At 47.4% G+C, this 17,794-nt stretch overlaps 1 protein-coding gene across 2 annotated transcripts; it reads right to left on the reverse strand.

Annotated features, from left to right (window-relative positions):
• Positions 1-3,621: 3,621 nt before the first annotated feature.
• Positions 3,622-14,012, reverse strand: LOC142497919 (chemerin-like receptor 1). 2 transcript variants are annotated; one of them, XM_075606365.1, is made up of 3 exons: positions 13,711-14,012; positions 11,280-11,385; positions 3,622-6,314 (listed from the first exon to the last, which is right to left on the reverse strand). In XM_075606365.1, the coding sequence occupies exons 1-3, from the start codon at positions 13,981-13,983 to the stop codon at positions 5,206-5,208; spliced, it is 1,488 nt and encodes a 495-aa protein (XP_075462480.1). In that variant the 5' UTR covers positions 13,984-14,012; the 3' UTR covers positions 3,622-5,205. The 2 variants fall into 2 exon arrangements, with proteins under 2 accessions (XP_075462480.1, XP_075462481.1); XM_075606366.1 differs by lacking the exon at positions 11,280-11,385 and having other exon boundaries at positions 3,623-6,314; positions 13,711-14,007.
• Between the last annotated feature and the right edge of the window lie 3,782 nt (positions 14,013-17,794).

Genomic DNA, 17,794 nt, shown 5'->3' on the forward strand with positions numbered 1-17,794 from the left:
TCAAGTCACCCACCCAGTCAGTCACCCACCCAGTCAGTCACCCACCCAGTCAGTCACCCACCCACCCACCCAGTCACCCATCCAGTCACCCACCCACCCACACACCCACCCACCCACACACCCACCCAGTCACCCACCCACCCAGTCAACTCAGTCAACTCAGTCACCCACCCACTCAGTCACCCACCCACTCAGTCACCCACCCAGTCACTCAGTCACCCACCCAGTCACTCAGTCACCCACCCATTCAGTCACCCATTCAGTCAGTCACCCAGTCACCCACCCATTCAGTCAGTCACCCACTCACTCACCCAGTCAGTCACCCAGTCAGTCACCCACTCACCCACCCAGTCAGTCACCCACTCACCCACCCAGTCAGTCACCCACTCACCCACCCAGTCAGTCACCCACTCACCCACCCAGTCAGTCACCCACTCACCCACCCAGTCAGTCACCCACTCACCCAGTCAGTCACCCACTCACACACCCAGTCAGTCACCCACTCACCCACCCAGTCAGTCACACACTCACCCACCCAGTCAGTCACCCACCCAGTCAGTCTCCCACTCACCCACCCAGTCAGTCTCCCACCCAGTCAGTCTCCCACCCACTCTCCCACTCAGTCTCCCACTCAGTCTCCCACTCACCCACCCATTCAGTTTCCCACTCACCCACCCATTCAGTTTCCCACTCACCCACCCATTCAGTTTCCCACTCACCCACCCATTCAGTTTCCCACTCATCCACCCATTCAGTTTCCCACTCACCCACCCATTCAGTCTCCCACTCACCCACCCATTCAGTCTCCCACTCACCCACCCATTCAGTCTCCCACTCACCCACCCAGTCTCACACTCACCCACCCATTCAGTCTCACACTCACCCACCCATTCAGTCTCACACTCACCCACCCATTCAGTCTCACACTCACCCACCCATTCAGTCTCACACTCACCTACCCAGTCTCACCCAAAACCACCCACCCAGTCACTGACCCCACCCACCCACTCACCGACCCCACCCACCCACTCACCGACCCCACCTACCCACTCACTGACCCACCCAGTCACCGACCCCAGTCACTGACCCACCCAGTCACCGACCCTGAAAAAGTCACCCAGTCACCGACCCACCCACCGACCCAAACTCACCCACCCACCCACCAACCCAGAGTCACCCACCCACCCACCTACCCAAAGTCACCCACCCACCGACCCAAAGTCACCCACCGACCCAAAGTCACCCACCCACCAACCCAAAGTCACCCACCCACCGACCCAAAGTCACCCACCCACCGACCCAAAGTCACACACCCACCGACCCAAAGTCACACACCCACCGACCCAAAGTCACCCACCCACCGACCCAAAGTCACCCACCTACCGACCCAAAGTCAAACCGACCCAAAGTCACCCACCCAGTCACCGACCCAAAGTCACCCACTCAGTCACCAACCCACCCACCCACCCACTCAGTCAAGTGTCACCCACCCACCCACACAGTCACCCACACACTCAGTCAACTCAGTCACCCACCTAGCTGTCAAGGGGGGGGGGAGCCTAATCCTGTCGTACGCCCCCCCCCCCCCCAAAATTACATCCCGGGCAACGCCGGGTCTCTCAGCTAGTAAAGCAATAAAAAGCAATAGAAACTCATCCTTACAAAATGCACATATAGACAATATACTATACACATATCAGATAAAGAAAATAAATGAACACTACTAATACAATCAAAATATATGAATAATACAGGTAATACAGGCAAGAATATATATATTAAAAAATATATATATTTTTGAAAAAAGAAAATGGTAATAAAAAAGATAAATAACATTAACAAAACAGTCACCTGACAACCAAATGGCTCAATTACGTTTTACTGGTACCCCAATATATGTACATGTTAAAATGTATCAGAGTACTTAACCATCACAAATGAGGTAAAAATTACCCCCTAAAAATATAACAATAACACATATTCAATCATGTACATATATTCCCAGAGACAATGTACTTGAATATAGAAAAATTATTTCAATTAACAAATTTCCATATTGGATAGTGGCCCCAATCTAATTGTTACCAATGGATGATTATTACCAAAAAGGGGGCATAGGCAAGGAAAAAGAGAGAGAAAACTAACAAGGGCATATATATGTAATGAATAAACTACCTAAAATATGTAATTGTATAACCCATCAGAATAAGATAATATTCCAAATACAAATATTGAATATGATCCGTGGAAGATGATGGAAAATGTAAATGGAGGGGAGGGAAGGAGGGGGAAGGGAAGAGGGATGAGGGGATGGGGAAGGGGGGGGGGTGGAGGAAAAAGGGGGGGGGGAGGGGGGAAAAGGGAAGGGAGTGGGAAGGAAAGTGGGGGAACGGAAGGAATAAGGGAAGTGGAAGGAAGGATGGGAATTATTCAAGTACATTGTCTCTGGGAATATATGTACATGATTGAATATGTGTTATTGTTATATTTTTAGGGGGTCATTTTTACCTCATTTGTGATGGTTAAGTAATCTGATACATTTTAACATGTACATATATTGGGGTACCAGTAAAACGTAATTGAACCATTTGGCTGTCAGGTGACTGTTTTGTTAATGTTATTTATCTTTTTTATTACCATTTTCTTTTTTCAAAAAGATTATTTTTTTTTTAAATATATATTCTTGTCTGTATTACCTGTATTATTCATATATTTTGATTGTATTAGTATTGTTCATTTATTTTTTTTATCTTATATGTGTATAGTATATTGTCTATATGTGCATTTTGTAAGGATGAGTTTCTATTGCTTTTTATTGCTTTACAAATGAGTAATTTTATTTTAATTCATTTCACCCCTGTTGATTTCATGTTTTTTAGATCTCAGGATGATTATCATTATGTATATACTCGGTGCAAATTATATATATACATAATTCCTTTAAATAGTTTATATCAGTAATTTGAATCCATTTTTAAAATATTCATAATGAATGGAAGTTTTTATTGGAAAAAAATATGTTGGTCTTTCCATAGATCCTTCCTGCATTATTTATTCATAATTTTAACTTTATCCATATCTTGTTCTTTTGCCAGTTATTGATATATTATATATCCTATATAGTAATGCCTACTCTAACCAGAACATCACGGGTTAAATATTTGCTCATTTACGGGTTGCTAAGCAACGAACTGGCTATAAGTATACAGGACTGCAGTCTATCCACTATCAGCCCTTTGAGAAAGTCGCCCGGTGGTGACGAAATGCGTCAGGGACTCTAAGGCGATTGTCTGGACTCCGGTGGACTTATTTTAGTCGGCAAACAACACCCCTGGCATCCGGTGAGCTGCGACCTCTTCACGCAGCCCTGAGGGAGCCCACAAATGCGGACGTTTGCAGCACAGATACCGGATGGTGGTGATATTATCACAAATCGCCTAATTATCATTTTTATCTTGTGAGTGTGTTTCTTTCCCCCCCCCCCTTCCCTTCCCCTTTTAATATTAAAGACACAGTTTTATGCTATGGGGCGTGCACTCTCTCTCTCTATTTTTGTTTATATATATATATATCAAGCCAAAAGTTACGCAATTATGTTGCAAAAAAAACTGCACAAGATGTATCAAAAAAGAAAATCCTTTTGATTTTTAATGGGATATATACACACACATACACATACTATAGTATACACTATATGCATATGTATCAACACAAACACGGTGCAAGTCTGGAGCAAAACTTGCTGCATATTGTGCATATGGTGAATACATATTTAACATACAGTAGACCCCTAAATTATTTTCTGAACTGAAACATACTAATATGCAGACTAATCAAGCACTTATTGCCCAAAATGCCTACTGCTATTCAGTAAGCGGCGAAAAACGGCTGAATTACCCCAAAAATGTCACTAAAAAAAATCACCCAGGCAGCGGTGATAAGCCACTAATCGCCGCTTTTCGGCATGTTCATAAACTCGTGCAATTCTAGTAGCAGTGATTTGGCTATGAACGCCTATCACCGCTCTAGAATGGTGATTTTCTCCCAAAATGCTCACGCCAGAAAAAGTTGGCGTAAAGGTGTTGGAAACCTGCAGAGAAGCGGCGAGATGGGACTTAGAAAAAAATACTTTTTTTTTCATCGGATTCATGCCGGGAATCTCTGGAGCTGACACCGATTAATATCACCACCGGAGACCTCTGTACACGCACGGGGACACCTGTGGGGCCCCAGACACCCATGGGAACCACCCGAGGGCCCCCAGCCATCCGTGGGAACCACCCGAGGACTCCGATGACACCCGGGGGGACCACCAAGGGACCCCTGCTGGCCTATAGTATCAATCCTGTGTATAAAAAAAATAAAATATGGTTTTATGTGGGGGTACAGGGGGTGGGTTGTGTTTTTGTGGTTATTACTTATTTAAATATAAAATGTTATTACTAGTATATTGTAGCAGGGGGTCCCCGGACTGGAAATCAACACGGTTCTTTTCCGGAGATCCCCTGCTCTTCTACACTAGTAATAAAATGTAAATTAAAAATATATAAATTTCGGGCGAGATTTGCGCAGGGAGGGGCGGCTCCCTCTGAGCAGCTCTCTCAGCAGCAGATATAACTCACCGGGTGAGGCCTTTTCAGGGAGGCGTTCATTACGTCGCCGGCTACTCGCCCGTTTTATGAATTTTGCTATCACAGGTAATCAACGCTTTCTGATACCGTGATAGAACGGTCACAAAAACGGCGATTTAAATGGCCCGGCGATATTTTTTATGAATCCTTACAGCATAGGCCACGTAGTATTTTTTGAGGACCTTCTAAGACCACTTTCAATCGTACAGGTACTTTAGAGACAATTATGCAGTAACCTCTAGTAATAACCATGAGAAGCATATTATTGGTGTGATTGCCTTGTGAATGGAGATAGGAAAATGTTACAATGTTACAATGTGCTGCCAATTACAGGTGGATGGACTAATCACTAATGCATAGATGTAAAGTTATCTGTAAAGTTGCCACACCACCCTCATGTATCAATTTGACTCTTGAACAGTTCATGACAATATCAATTGTTACAATCTGTGCCCCTTATGCAAATAATGAAATGTCCTGACAATTTCAGGCGAGGATACCATCCAACATTCATTGCTTCTAATCCCTCTATTCGCAACTAGTCCCCTCACTTGAGGTCTTCTTTGGGGGTGTTCTAGTGCAGTCGGGTGAAGTGCGTCTCTTGGTCAGAAAGGGACCTGGACTTGCCCTGGCTATCGGTAGTTTTCCCAGGCTCCTCGCTGAATGCGCTTTCAAACGCGGAAAGAATGGACCTCCGGAATGACTCTTTGAAGTCCCTCCCCATGAAGACGTAGAGGAAGGGGTTCAGGCAGCTGTTGAAGAATGCCAAGCTGGTAGCTAGGGGGGTCCCAATATGGACAGCAGTTTGGAGCCCTTTGCTTTTCCAGCGGTCCATGACGACCTCCAGCACAGAGAAGATGTGGTATGGGAACCAGCAGAGGAAAAAAGTGGCCACTACAGCTGCCATTACTCTGAAAGGGCGGCTGGACCAGGCTAGGCGATTCCTCCTCAGCCTCAAAGCCATCAAGGAGTAAAAGACCAATATAAGGCCAAACGGGAGTAGGAAGCCAAACAGAAAGCGGACTGAAATCATGATCTGGTGTCTCATGGACCTGAGAGCCACTACCTCTGTGTCCTCAATGTCACTAGACAAGGCGTAGTTGTTGTAGCAGATGGTGACATTGCTGTAATTGTCCCTGATAGTGTCCCGGAAGGCCAAGTAAGGGGAGCAGAGGAAAAAGGCTGCTATCCAGATGAATAGGGACACTATGGAAGCCAGCCTGGGTGTCCTGTGGTTCTGTGACCACACGGGAAGTACCACAGAGACACAGCGATCAGCACTGATGACAGTGAGGAGGAAGACACTGGCAAAAAGGTTTAAGATAGCAATGGTGCTGTTGAACTTACACAGGAAAGTACCAAAGGGCCAATCGAAACCAAGGGCCGTGTATGCGATGCTCAAGGGCAGGAAGAAGGTGAAGATAAAGTCAGCAATGGCCAGGTTCAGGAACCACACGGTGTTGACCGTTCTCTTCATCCTGAAGCCAGCGAGCCAGATGACCAAACCATTTCCAGCCGTCCCCAACAGGAAGGCCACACTGTAAATTACAATGGATAGGAAGTGTAGAGGGTTTTCAAAATCAGAAGGCATCTCGTCAAGCAGTCCGTCGTCCTCCTCCCATTGAAAGGAAGGGGAAGGTGGGGAGAACAGAGGGGAGGTGGAGCTCTCCATTCTAAGGAACCCTGCAAAACACAAATACTTACATCACTGCTGAGGAAGGAATGAGTGAAAGAGGGGTCACTGGCTGTTATGTTATGCTAATAAGGAATTGGAGTTTGTTAATTGTCTATTATATATAAAACAGTCCAGAAAACCAGGCACTCACACATGCGTAGATACAGGTAGCAGTAGGGTGCAGACCGCCAAGGTGTCAGCAAAGCCTCTCTCTCTCTCTCTCTCTCTCTCTCTCTCTCTCTCTCTCTCTCTCTCTCAGGGCATGTCCTTTTCTCTGACACAGTAAACGACATGGGGCATGTTTATCAGAGCAAAAGTGCAGAGATTCAGGGGCAAAATAAACTGCACCCCATGTATAATCAAAATGATCCCATTGATCTGAATGGGATTTTGCCCTTTGATACTGTACATGCTGCAGATTGTTTTGCCCCAGAATTGCTCTGTGTTTGCCTTGATACATATATACCCCCTGCATTGGCAGGATAGCATTGGCATCTTAAGAGTGATGCATTTAAAGTGATCATTTTAAGTGACAATATATAGTTAGACTATTGTTTGACTAGAGGTGACTGGGAACTGCATCCTTTCTGCAAACTCTCTTACTCAAGGCAACAAATGGTGAGCTTACTGTAAATGACCACACTTTGATCCCATGCTTGTTAACCTGCATATTTTAACCCCACACCCCTTTACAACTTATTTTACTGCAGCCTCTCCCAAAACTGACTGCACAAAAATACCTCACACACCAACTCAGCCCACTGAAACCCAGAACTGACTCTAGCATTGCAATGCAGCAAAACATTTTACAAGGAACAGGCACACCCCTGCTGTTTAGTCTGCACACACTCACAACAGTTCCATGCATCACTGCCTACCTCTGGCATCATGAACCTGCTATGTATCTTACCTTTTTTCTTTCTCCTGGCCTCATGGAGATGTTACTCACTCTATACACTACAAACTCCTCCATCCTGGCCCACACCCAACATCACCATACACCCTGCACTACTCAAAAGCCTTGCACTATCTACGGAATGTTGGTGGAGAACTCTAAAAACCAGCACACCAACCACCGCACACTCTAATGGCAAACACCATACATCTACAACTGGCAAACAACTACCCAAATTTCTGCTCATACTATTACTCTTTTTAGCAGGTGATATTGAACCTAACCCAGGTCCTCCCATTTCAAATCTGCCCCATGCCCCTGAGAATTCCACCTTTAAGTTCCAAAAAGGGCTATCTGTCGCCCATATAAATATCCGGAGCCTGCTGACCAAACTGGACAAACTAAGGGCATGGTGCCTTATGCATAAACCAAAAGCCATCATTCTCATAGAAACATGGCTAACCCCTAAAACCCCTGTTGCAAATATCGCCATTCAGGAATACTCCATTTTTAGGAGAGATAGGTGAAAGAGAGGAGGAGGGGTGTTATTTTATATTGCAGACACATTACAATTTACACTGTTAAATTGCCCCCCAAGCCCACCCTCTTTTTAAATTCTAGTTGGCAAAATCTGCCTCCCCTTTTCTAAGCCCAACCTGCTCGCTGGTATCTACCGCCCCTCTAAAGCCCCTCTACAATCCCTGGCTGATATCACTCAGTTTATTGGCTCCATTTCCTCTCACAACGAGAAGAGTGAGCTGCTAGTTCTTGGGGATTTCAACTTCAACTGGCTTGACCCTAAAAACCATAAAATCCAGATACAACTCAAATCACTTAACCTATCACAACTCATTTCCCAACCCACACGGACAAACCTGAAATCGCATAACTATTCCTTGCTAGACTGGATTCTCTCCTCAAACCCCAGCAGAATCCAATCCTCTGGCATCCTTCCTGACATTTTCAGTGACCATGCAATAGTGTACTGTGTAAGGAAAATTAAAACGCCCCATTCAAGCCCTAAAGTTCTCCTCACTAGAACATTAAAAAACTTTAACCCACAACAGTTTCTGAATGACCTTACCAACTGCCCATGGCACATAATCGATTTAATTCCCGACCCTGATTCTGCGTTCGAGTATTTCCAATCCGAGTTCTTAAAACTCTGCGATACCCATGCTTCACTACGCAAAATAAGGGTACGGGGGACCTACATTCCATGGGTTACAACTGACCTTATTGCACTCTACCAGTTCAGGGATGCCTTGTGGAAAAGCTACAAAGTAACTAGCACTACCAAGGATCTCAATCACTACAGATGCCTGCGGAATATGTGCACAAGGCAAACAAGGCATACAAAAGCACAATATTACTCTGACAATCTCCACTAAAATACATCAAACCCAGCTAACTTCTGGAAGGTTATCAACAATATATTCCAGCCTCCTAACCATACCCAACCAAGTAATACCACTAAGGGGGATATTACTCTGACAAGCCCCACTGACATTGCAAATGCATTCAATGATTACTTTGTGGGGTGTGCTACTAACGTATTAGCGAAACGCAGCCCAAACCACAAACCTGAATCTCATCCTGGGAGTACCCACATAGCCCAACCCCCTCCCAACACTGCCCACAATTTTCAATTTGGCCCAGTATCTGAAGAGGAGATTACACAAGTGCTCCTTAAATTAAAACTAAGCAGCCAATGCGGACCTAAATTACTACAATCTAGGTTCCTACGATTTGGTGCCCCAGCCATTGCCAAACCAATTGCTTCCATCGTCAACTCTATCCTGTCTGCAGGCCATACCCCTAAGACCTGGAAAACTGCCAGAGTTGTCCCAATCTTCAAAAGTGGGGACAAAAACACTGTCTCAAACTACAGACCAATTTCACTTCTCCCAATTCTATCCAAAGTCATGGAAAAATGTGTCCACTCCCAATTAAGCGATTACTATACCAAGACAAATTTCCCTAGCCAATTCCAATCTGGCTTTCGTCCCAAACACTCCACCGTAACTACCCTGCTAAAAGTTTGCAATGAAATCCAGTGTGGAATGGAACAAGGACAACTCACTGGTGCAGTATCCCAAGATTTTGCAAAGGCTTTTGATACAGTTGATAATACTATCCTGCTTAACAAACTCCAGAGCTCTGGAATAGGGAAGCATGCTTTAAACTGGTTTCAGTCCTACCTATCAGGAAGATCCCAACATGTGTCCATCTCAGGCTCTAACTCCAACCCCCTGGATATCACCTTTGGTGTCCCGCAAGGCTCTGTTCTGGGGCCCCTACTCTTCTCAGTGTTCATTAATGATCTTCCCACAGCTTGTAAGGAAGCCTCATTATACATGTATGCAGATGACACAATCCTATAAGCACACAGCCATAGCATCTCTGACCTTCAACAAATACTTCAGTCTGACTTTTTGAGACTCGAAAACTGGATTTCCCAAAACAAACTGATTTTAAACACTGACAAGACTGTAACAATGGTATTTGGGACCAAGACTAAATTTTTAAAGCTTCCAGCGACTGAGCTCCTGATTAGAACCAACGCTAACACCACCCTAACACCTGTCACTAGTTTTAAATACCTGGGCTTATGGTTTGACTCCCACTTAACATTCGGGATGCACATTGATACCCTGACAACCAAGACCTATGCCAAACTAGGGGTACTTTACAGGAACAAATCCTCCCTAAGTCTCCTGGTCAGAAAGCGTATTGCACAGCAGATGCTAATGCCAATTATTGACTATGGAGACATAGTATACGGCTCGGCACCTCAAATCCACCTTAGCAAACTTGACACCCTCTACAATTCAATTTGTCTTTTTGTTCTCCAATGCAACTACAACACACATCACTGTGAAATGCTCAAAGAACTAGATTGGTCATCACTAGAGTCTAGGCGCAAAGTTCACCTTTCCTGTCTTGCCTTTAAATACTTTCTGGGCAAGCTACCCAGCTATCTGAACAAGCTCCTCACTTCTACCACATGCAGCTCCTATCACCTGAGATCTGACTCCAAAAGACTGTTCATGGTCCCAAGGCTCAACAAAGTATCCGGCCATTCCTCCTTCTCTTACCGTGCACCCCAAAACTGGAACAACCTACCAGAGACTCTGACATCCACCACCAGTTTAAGTTCTTTCAAATCTAAGGCTGTCTCACATTTTAATCTGGTCTGTAACTGTTTCATACGCCCATAATATATTTTCTTTAACTGTGCACGCAATGTCTTGTATATAATGTATACCCTGTTCATTTATGTAACTGTATTTGTAACCATGTATTATTTGTCTTAACTCTGTGCCCAGGACATACTTGAAAACGAGAGGTAACTCTAAATGTATTACTTCCTGGTAAAATATTTTATAAATAAATAAATATACCCCATGTTGTTTACTGTATCACAGACAATGAATAGCATACAGCAGGCCTGCACAACTTGTAAAGCGAGAAGGGCCGAACTGCTCCAAGGAAAAAGAAATTGGGCCGCACAGGTAAAATCATCATCATCATCTCTCCTCCAGCACCTCTCATCATCATCCTCATATCTCTCCCAGCACCCCTCATCATCATCCTCATATCTCCCCCAGAACCCCTCACTATCAACCTTTGCGATACTCCCCATCTACCTCTCATACCCCCATCTCTCCCCCTCACCCACACACATAATACTTTCTCTCCACATCAAACACACAATACCCCCCTGCACACCACACACATCCCACCCCCCTGCACCTCACATCATTCTCCCCCCCTACACCTCACATCACTCTCCCCCCTGCACCTCACATCACCCTCCCCCCCTGCACCTCACATCACTCTCCCCCACTGCACCTCACATCACTCTCCCCCCTGTACCTCCAATGACCCCTAGCTGCAGCTCCAATGACCCCCCCCCCTGCATCTCCAATCACCCTCCCATTCACCTCCAATGACCACCCCCTGCACCTCCAATGACCCTCTGCACCTCCAATCACCCCCCCTGCACTTCCAATCACCCCCCCTGCACCTCCAATCACCCCCCCTGCACCTCCAATCACCCCCCCCCCCCCTGCACCTCCAATGACCCATCTCATCAAGCAGTCTGTCGTCCTCCTCCCATTGAAAGGAAGGGTAAGGTGGGGAGAACAGAGGGGAGGTGGAGCTCTCCATTCTAAGGAACCCTGCAAAACACAAATACTTACATCACTGCTGAGGAAGGAATGAGTGAAAGAGGGGTCACTGGCTGTTATGTTATGCTAATAGGGAATTGGAGTTTGTTAATTGTCTATTATATATAAAACAGTCCAGAAAACCAGGTAGATACAGGTAGTAGTAGGGTGCAGACCGTCAAGGTGTCAGCAAGGCAACACATCTGATAGAGGATCTCTCTCTCTCTCTCTCTCTCTCTCTCTCTCGCTCTCTCTCGCTCTCTCTCGCAAAAGTGGAGAGATTCAGGGGCAAAATAAACTGCACCCCGTGTATAATCAAAATGATCCCATTGATCTGAATGGGATTTTGCCCTTTGATACTGTACATGCTGCAGATTGTTTTGCCCCAGAATTGCTCCGTGTTTGCCTTGATACATATATACCCCATACTGTATCGCAGAAAATAAATAGCATACAGTATGCCCCTGCACCCGTGTGCTGTTTTTAACTAGTCTTGCCCCAGTTTTGCAGCCCGGAGACTTTAGTAAATAGATCCCTAATTGCCACCAGTAAGTCTGCATAGTAAAACCTATTACTTTATAAACGCTCATTATAACTGAAACGGATTAAATCCATTTGGCGCTGACCTCCAGAGCAGACATCGCACGGTATATTACACGGTATATTACACGGTATATTACACGGTATATTACACGGTATATTACACGGTATATTACACGGTATATTACACGGTATATTACAGTGATTTATGTTGAATGGAACTTCCTACAATCTGGAAACATGATGAACAGATGTATAAAGCCTCACTGTGTACAGTGTCGCTGCCACGTGTGGCCCCGAAGAATTACCGCACGGACCTCTTGCAGTGCGACCGCGGCCCCGATGGATTAACGCATGGACCCCCTGCAGTGCGACCGCAGCCCCGATGGATTAACACTGGACCCCCCGCAGTGCGACCCCAGCCCCGATGGATTAACGCATTGAGCCCCCGCAGTGCGAACGCGGCGCAAACCATCCCTGGCACCCCGGACATTTGCTTGTCCGCCCGCTGTGCTGGGGACTGTAAGGCTGCGGCCAGGTGAATGAGAGCGTGCAGGCGCTCGGGCTCGGCACTCATTTTGCTTGCGGGATTTGTGGCCAGCCAGTTGCGCGCTCAGGGGGCGTTTCAGAGGCATGGCCATGACATCACAGAGCTCGTTCGCCCTCATTGGGCGAACCGCTCACAAGACGCGCCAGCAACAAATTTACTTGTCTCTGCAAGCAGCTGAGCGCCGGGCACTCACGGGCACGTGCAGGCTGGCCACACACATTGTAGCAATGTGTTTGATCGCGCTGAGCGTGTGCTTCAGCTCAGCATCACCCTGGTCGCAGCCTGGCCGCGAGTCAGTGGGTCAGCTGCATGGGAAGATGAGATCCGACTGGGTGGTGGGCATGGTGGAGGCGCAGCCGTGACATCACGTGGCTGGTTCGCCCTCATTGGCTGAACCGTCGCCACAAGAAAACTCAAAATTCTTGTCGGCAGAAAATCTGCTCGTGCATCGCGATTGCTACACGCACGCGCGCCGGTAGCTACTGGGACCCGCCCCATTGAGGGGCGGAGCTTGTTCCTGCAGCGCACACTGTAGCAAGCACAGCATTACCGAGGCATAAGTCTTACTCCATCTGCATGTGCACACAGACCCCACTTTCGGCAGCCTGGTCTATTGGTGTCTCCGGGTTAATGCCGGGTGGGGGGGGGGGGGGTGTCAGTCTTTCCTGTCGGTCTGGAAGATAATGCCCAATATAAAACTGAAACATTTATAGTGTGCGAGCTGAAATACATCCAATTCATTCATATCTTTCTCCAATCCTCCCTGAAAGGAACGTGGCCATTACAGCACTGCCCAGTGCATGTTAGCACCTGATTTCCATCCCGGCGATGGTATATTGAGCAGAATTTAACTTAATAAGGCTTTTAACCCATTTGCTGCCATGCAGACCCCTATAACAGGCGAGGTTACGTGCCACCTCCCACCTGGCTGGGATTTCCAATGCATTGCCAGGCTCTCTGGCAGCGAAGGAGTTAAACCCACTGATTGATAACTATATAGCAGCCCCCACATCCCGCAGAAACCGCCGCTAGTAAAGTGCGCGGGAAAATGTTATTAAATATCCCGCTGTGCATGTCAGTAGTGAGTGCCTTCTCCCCGTCTCTGACCCCGCACTCCCTGTGTGTGTCTGGGGCCATATACCTGAGCCCCTGCGTGCCGCGCCTGTTACCCTCTGTGTGTACGTGGCAGGACCACCCTCTGGTACGGGATGTGTTCATGTGCGTTCCCGGGCTGCAGAGTTTCGTACCTGCCGTGTGACGGTTTCCCTGGGTTCTCTCGGCTCACGGCAGGATCTGCTGCTCCTTCTGTCTGAATCAGAGGGAAAATCCAGAGCCCGGGTCCCTGTGTGACTCAGAGATACACTAACTCTTCCCTCCGTAACCACTTCCCTGCCAGGGAGCTGCCAGCACCCTGCCTCTCTTCTCATGGCCCTGAGCGGAGACTTGCAGAGCACTGCAGAGCACTGCAGAGCAATGTATACCTGAGCTAAACTACTGCATATCTGCGAAGCCGTGTACATCCTATGTACATTCAGATATGATCAGTAATGGGGTCTCTGTATAGAGACAGTCATTTATACTTGGGCGTGCAAAGTACGATGTGTGTATATATCTACACACGCACGATAGAAAGGCTGAGAATAAAGAAACCTAGTGAGGGAAGGTATGAAATGTAGAGATATGGTGAGGACCGCTCTATAACAAATAGTCATAACGGAATCACTAGGAAAAATCACAAGATTTTCACAGTGTGGTAAAAAAATGCATCACACTACAGTACTTTGTGTTTTTTTCCCCCCAATACTTGTTGCACGGCTTAAACTGCAGCCTGGAAGAGCTGCACGGAGATAAGCTGCATCTCCCTGCACAGAGAGAGCTGCATCTCCCTGCACAGCTCTTACAGGCGATCTCCCTGCACGGAGAGAGCCGTATCTCCCTGCACAGCTCTTACAGGCGATCTCCCTGCACGGAGAGAGCTGCATCTCCCTGCACATCTCTTACAGGTGATCTCCCTGCACAGAGAGAGCTGCATCTCCCTGCACAGCTCTTACAGGCGATATCCCTGCACAGAGAGAGCTGCATGTCCCTGCACAGCTCTTACAGGCGATCTCCCTGCACAGAGAGAGCTGCATCTCCCTGCACAGCTCTTACAGGCGATCTTCCTGCACAGAGAGAGCTGCATCTCCTTGCACGGCTCTTACAGGCGATCTCCCTGCACAGAGAGAGCTGCATCTCCCTGCACAGCTCTTACAGGCGATCTCCCTGCACAGAGAGAGTTGCCTCTCCCTGCACAGCTCTTACAGCCTGCATCTCCCTGCACATCCCTTACAGGCGATCTCCCTGCACAGAGAGAGCTGCATGTCCCTGCACAGCTCTTACAGGCGATCTCCCTGCACATCTCTTACAGGCGATCTCCCTGCACAGAGAGAGCTGCATCTCCCTGCACAGCTCTTACAGGCGATCTCCCTGCACAGAGAGAGCTGCATCTCTCCTAGAACATTTATATTCGTTTGGCATCACAAAACTATTTCAAACCTCTTGTACACATGCACACAATCAGATCACACACACACACACACACACACACACACACACACACACACACACACACACACACACACACACACACACACACACACACACACACACACACACACACACACACACACCTCTTCAGCAAATGGGGGCCCTGTACAACATTTGTGTATTAGTACCTACCCACCAGTCTCATTCATGGGGTTAAATAATAAATAAAAATTATATAATTTTTATTTATTAATTTTTTAATAATATACACTTTAATATATACACGTAACTCCTAAAAAACTGATTTCAAATATTTCTTTTTATTTTTTCCTATCCATTTTTTTTTTTCAATGCTATTTATTTCTAGGCATTAAATCAGAATAGAATATTTGTGTGTATGACTGAGAGAGGGTAGTGGGTGCAAGAGAGAAATATAGGGGGCAGTGGGTACAGGGGGCAGGCAGAGACGGGCACTGGGTACAGGAGGGAGAGAGAGTGAGAGGGGAAAGTGGTGCAGAGACAGGGTGGTGCAGTGGGTGCAGGAGGGAGAGAGACAAAGAAAGGGGCAGTGAGCAGAGACCCTGGGCAGGGAGTTCAGGAGAGATAGAGGGGGAGGAGGAAGAGGGGCAGTGGGCAGAGACAGAAGGGCAGTGGGTTCAGGAGGTGTGACAGAGGGGGAGAGGGGCAGTGGGTTCAGGAGGTATGACAGAGGGGGAGAGGGGCAGTGGTTGCATGAGTGAGAGAGACAGATGAGGGTTTGGGTGCAGGAGAGTGGGCAGTGGGTGCAGGAGAGGGGGCAGTGGGTGCAGGAGAGTGGGCAGTGGGCAGGGAAAAAGGTGCAGTGGGTGTAGTGGGCAGAGAGAGGGACAGTCTGTTTTGTACTTTCAACTTTATAAAAATGCCCTCAACTCAATGAAGTTAGTGGGAAGGTAATACCCCTCCTCCCCCCCTAACCCCCCCTTCTCCCCTCCCTCCTCCCCCCTCCCCCCACTCCTTGCCCCCCCTCCTCCTGCCCCCACTCCCCCCTCCTCCCCTCCCCCCACCCCCCCCCCCCCCTCTGTTTTCAGCAGCAGATGGGTATATATGCTGAATAAATTAGTTTTAGCAAAACAAATCCTAAAACCCCAAACTGACTGGCCGGGTTCCCTTGGGGAGTTTGCAGTAACCTGCCAGTACAATGAAGGAATGTGACCACGCGAGCCCGATATGAAACCGCAAGGACGGTATAAAGACAGCATTAGTTAAAGGGCTTCTGTTTGCTCTTCCACTGCCAGACATTTCAGCACGGACTGGATGTTTAGGGGGTGACGGTGGAGCCAAAACCTTTCTGCCACCCCATAGCTGCCCGGGAGGCCAAGCCGGCAGGAAGGTGAGAGGGAGGAGCAAGTCAGCTCTTCCAGAACAGGCTGGTAAATCACAAGGGGGCTATTTACTAAGGTAATACTCTTACTGACAGCCGAGGGGGGCATATGTATCAGCACAGAGAAAAGTGGGTTTAGATGCCCTGTTCAGTTTTTCAGAGCCAAGCTGGGGCACATGTAAGAAGATAAGGATTTTTTGGGGGGAGGGGGTGGGGAATAATTGCAGTATGTGATACATCTCATTATAATCCGTGCACCATGTAACTCCCCCCCCAACTCCTCCTACTGACTCTCCCCAGGGTGCAAGCTGGGGCAGAGACGCAGAATGTGATACATCTCATTATAATCTGTGCACCATGTAACTCCCACCCCTCCCCCCCCCCCCACTCCGTCTCCCCAAGGTGCATGCTGGGGCAGAGACGCAGAATGTGATACATCTCATTATAATCTGTGCACCATGTAACTCTCCCCCCCCCCCCACTCCGTCTCCCCAAGGTGCATGCTGGGGCAGAGACGCAGAATGTGATACATCTCATTATAATCTGTGCACCATGTAACTCTCCCCCCCCCCCCCCCCACTCCGTCTCCCCAAGGTGCATGCTGGGGCAGAGACGCAGAATGTGATACATCTCATTATAATCCGTGCACCATGTAACTCCCCCCAACTCCTCCTACTGACTCTCCCCAAGGTGCAAGCTGGGACAGAGACGCAGAATGTGATACATCTCATTATAATCTGTGCACCGTGTAACTCCCCCCAACTCCACCTACTGACTCTCCCCAAGGTGCAAGCTGGGGCAGAGACGCAGAATGTGATACACCTCATTATAATCTGTGCACCATGTAACTCCCCCCAACTCCTCCTACTGACTCTCCCCAAGGTGCAAGCTGGGGCAGAGACGCACAATGTGATACATCTCATTATAATCTGTGCACCATGTAACTCCCCCCAACTCCTCCTACTGACTCTCCCCAAGGTGCAAGCTGGGGCAGAGACGCAGAATGTGATACATCTCATTATAATCTGTGCACCATGTAACTCCCCCAACTCCTCCTACTGACTCCCCCCAAGGTGCAAGCTGGGGCTGTTGGGGGAATATTGGAGCAAATGCTTTGATACATAGGTGCTGGTTGAAAATGCTGATTTCTTCTCTCCAATATTGCCTTCAAACAAAGACCCCTATACGTGTTATTTATTAAATCAAACTGAAGAAAATTTATTTTTTGTATCACTTTTCCAGCAGAAAGACGTTAGTAAGATAACTCTATAAGAGGTTTTTACTAGAGTCCCCTGACTCGCATGAATCAAGGTAAAGTTGAGCAATTCTGGGCCAAAACAAAACTGCACTGTATGTATAAAAAAAGGTGTCTATTTATTAAAGTTTCCCGGCTACAAAATTAGGGCAAAAACAGAACCATATTCAGACAAGGAATCCCGTTGAAA

Source organism: Ascaphus truei, chromosome 6 (genome assembly GCF_040206685.1).
Source record: "Ascaphus truei isolate aAscTru1 chromosome 6, aAscTru1.hap1, whole genome shotgun sequence".
Lineage (NCBI taxonomy): Eukaryota > Metazoa > Chordata > Amphibia > Anura > Ascaphidae > Ascaphus > Ascaphus truei.